General features: G+C 39.3%; 1 protein-coding gene across 1 annotated transcript; it reads right to left on the bottom strand.

The window, feature by feature from the left end:
- Positions 1–1,033: 1,033 nt before the first annotated feature.
- Positions 1,034–2,860, bottom strand: LOC120253363 (disease resistance protein RGA2-like). Its single transcript, XM_039261694.1, has one exon. The coding sequence runs from the start codon at positions 2,858–2,860 to the stop codon at positions 1,034–1,036; it is 1,827 nt and encodes a 608-aa protein (XP_039117628.1).
- Between the last annotated feature and the right edge of the window lie 1,071 nt (positions 2,861–3,931).

Here is a 3,931-nt window from a genome sequence, read left to right as displayed (position 1 = left end):
CCCAAACATGAATCGTGGCCATGAGTGACCGAGACAAGTTTCATGGCAAATATCGTTATAAGAAAAAACGATGACAGCTGCATGACTTACTGAAACATTTGTGACCACCAGTGATACTTACCCGTCAAAAGATTGAGTCTCTTCTATTGAATGTTTGAGATCTAATAATAAAAAGAGAGTGGCCTAACTTGTCCATATTATAAAAAATAAAAAATAAAATTGTATGAAGCAAGCAATACCATTGATGAAAATATTTACCATAACTTAAAGAATGCGTGGTAATGTAGTTGTTCATAACTAACACGGGAGTAGTGCTACTTTAAGCATAATAGTACTTACCATTTATGTTTTCATGATGTTAAAGACAAGGTGCTAATAGTGTCCTCCTGGGGCTGCTTTTTATGAATCTTTCTGAGATGCTAGAGACAAGGTCAAAATAGTCTCCTCCTGGACTATATTGCCTCTCTAGCTTTGGGCATCCACTAATTTTAAGCTCTTTAAGAGTAGGAAGCCGCTGTTGGAGGCCTTCTGGGAATGACTTCAGCCTTGGACAATCTTCAATAGACAGATATTCAAGGGAAGTGAGGCCTTGCATCCCTTCTGGCAGAGACTCCAGCGCTGGACAATGTGTAATAGATAGATCTTGAAGGGAAGTGAGGCCTTGCATCCCTTCTGGCAGAGACTCCACCGCTGGATAATGTGTAATAGATAGATCTTGAAGGGAAGTGAGGCCTTGCATCCCTTCTGGCAGAGACTTCAGCTTGGGACATTCATATAAAGATACTTGGGATAATGAAGTGAGGTGTCCCATATCTGAACATAAAGACTCGATGCTTGGACAATTGAAAACAGACAACCTTTTGAGTGATGTGGGGCACTTGGGCAATTCTATCAGTGCATTACAATAAGAAACATCAAGACCCTCTAGAAACGGTAGACCACAATCTCCTTGTGATGATACACCTGTCAAATTCTTACATGACTTAATAGTCAGAGACGTGATGGACTCCAGACCTCTAAACATCTCATCTGGCTAGGACACCAGCTCATCAAAATGATTCATTTTGAGATCTCTAAGAGAGGTAAGGTTCCGCAAAGCCAGTGATAATGAGAACTGACCGCAAGCAGAAATGCTTAAACTATGAAGTGATGAGGTGAAGGATCTCGTCTCCTCTTCGTCTTCCAGCAACAAAGCCAACTCCTCACATCTCGTTAAACTCAATGACTCAAGAGATTTCAAATGCTTGAAGAACCCCTTCTCCTTGAACGTGAGAGCCATTTGTTTCTCGCAGTATGATTCTGTTATGGATAACTTTCTGAGGGTAGGAATTTGTGGTAGCGTGGTTTTCAACTTGGGGCAGCAGCCTATATCCATGTCCTCAAGGCATGGAAACAAGGGTGGAGCAATTTCTCCATCCTCCTCCACGCACCACCCCTCCAGGTTAGTCAGATTAAACAACCTGAGGGTCCTTAATGCAGGGAATAATGATGATGCATCGCTTGTGGTGTTATTAATTATGTATTTGATGGCATCCATTTCACAAATAGTGAGTCTTTCAAGATAAGGTAATTGCTCCAGGGGCGGGAGTTGTTCACATCTGTGGCAACCTTTTAGTTCCATCCTAACCAGATTTCGAAGAAGTTGTCCGTCTCTAATCCACATTGAAAACTGTGTGCCCGGATAATAATGCAAACTGAGCACTTTTAATGGGGCGTGAGGTTTCAGGGCTTCCAACACTTGTTCTGCATTTTCCACTGATGTTCCCCAAGACAGGGACAATGAGTTAGTGTTTTGTCTGCTACTCATATTAGCTTCTTTTGCCTCATCCGCATTCTTCACCTTCTGGATGTCATACAACCAGAGTTCACCATCAAGATTCCAATGTTGTAACTCTCCTATCTTGTTCTCTGGGTTCTCTGCGACAGTGTATTTTGTTAATGTTTTCCAGCATAGCAATTGACTTAGACCAGGTGGCAAGATTTTTAGTGCTGAACAATCCCTAAGATGAAGATGTCTAAGACTGTTCATGTATACCATGCTCATGGGAAGTTTAGTAAGATACCCACAACCATTCAGATTCAAAGTTTGCAAATTAACAAGCATGCAGATTGATTCTGGTAGTTCTCTTATGTCAGTCTTAGAAAGATTGAGATATTTTAGATGGTGCAAATATTCTATTGATGTAGACAACAGCTTGTCAAGATTTGTTTCAGAATCCAACTGTAACACTCTGAGCAACTTCAACTTTGACAACCCAATGAAGTATATTCCGACAAGTAATGCAGTGCGAACACTAGGGTGATCACTCATATCATACTCTACATCATCATTTAATATGAAATGACGGGTCCTTTTTGAAATTTTCATGAATTCGTTTCTTTCGGGCAATGTGGAGCACTCATCTCCAGTAACAAATTGTGCAAGGTCATGGATGAGATCATGCATCTTGCAAAATCTATAACCTGGCACAGAAAACAATTCATCGTTGATAAAATAACCTCCAGAGGAAAAATAATGGGTGGCACGTTCACCTCTATCAGTAACAAAATGTAGAAGAGATCTCCCTATCAATTCATCCAAAATCTCATGGCCTCCAAATACTATATCTTTTCCAGTTTGAGATGGAATAAACCCATGAGCCATCCAAAATTGAACCAGCATACGTTCTTCAATAAAACTATCCTTTGGGAATTTGGCACAAAAGGCAAAACATTTCTTCACTTGAGACGGCAAATCAACATAGGTTAGCCACAATTCCGGTCTGATTTCATCCTTAGCATGTTGTGTATCCCATATATTATTGTCTAACACAGCTTGCCATTGACTTTCATCTCTCTTGGAACACATAACACTCCCCATTACTTTTATAGCAAGAGGTAACCCGTTGCACTTGTTAACAATCTTTTTACTAATCTCTGGGAAATCTGGTTGTCTTGATACACTTGTGGTGAATGTTCCTGTCACGCCCCGAACCTGGCTCCCCAGGCCCAGTGCACTGACAAACGGCCACACACCCACCAAGCCGAGGCCCAGTAGGCATGTAAGGCCTCAAAACCTGTTCTCAACAAATCACAAAAAAAAAATCTAACAGAGACTAAAGGCTAGAAACAAGAATGGAGTTCAACACTAAAAGAAATAACTAAATGTCTTGCACAGTTGCTACAAATTTAATCAAATAAAAACTATGCCCACAACAAACGGGACTTATTACATGCTAAGAAGATTGACGGTGGCCCAACGATCCTGCTAAGCTATCCGTCACTGACCTCTACTCCTGATCTGAAAGAAAATAACAACAAAATTTATGAGCTTGACAGCCCAGTAAGCACCCACTAAAAATGTAGGGATCACTTATAAAAAATCATAATTTAATAATTTGCAAAAACCAACCATAAGTTTAATTCACATAACGTATATGTCAAAAATTAAGCATATAGGTCCCCCAAACAACTATTGCCCAAAAACAAATCACAAAAATTCATATATTTACCCTCGGTGACCCGAGACAAAACAAAAGTCATATTTTTACCCTCGGTGACCCGAGCCAAAAATTAACAAAGGCCGATATTCGCACCGACGGCAAGCGGTGGGAAACTATAGTTTCTAGAACAAAAATACGTGTCGACACGGTCGGGTGTTTAACCCCGATGACGAGGGGTTATTGCAAAGTTAGTTGGGGACTAATTTCTATATCAAAGTACCTTGTTCACAAAAGCGATGAACTAACAAAAATTCAAAAACAAGCAAAGTACAAGAATACGATGAACATGATCCCATTTTTGTTATATCAAAATACACTAGTTAATGGAATACAAATATGAACAAATAATAAAAAAATAATAATATTCTTTAATAAAAAAATTTAAATAATACCCTAAATTCAAAAATAAATAAATAAATACATAATCGAACTTTAAACACATGAATTAG

Source organism: Dioscorea cayenensis, unplaced genomic scaffold, assembly GCF_009730915.1.
Source record: "Dioscorea cayenensis subsp. rotundata cultivar TDr96_F1 unplaced genomic scaffold, TDr96_F1_v2_PseudoChromosome.rev07_lg8_w22 25.fasta BLBR01000067.1, whole genome shotgun sequence".
In the NCBI taxonomy this organism is placed as follows: Eukaryota; Viridiplantae; Streptophyta; class Magnoliopsida; order Dioscoreales; family Dioscoreaceae; genus Dioscorea; species Dioscorea cayenensis.
This window is presented reverse-complemented; position numbering and strand designations above follow the sequence as displayed.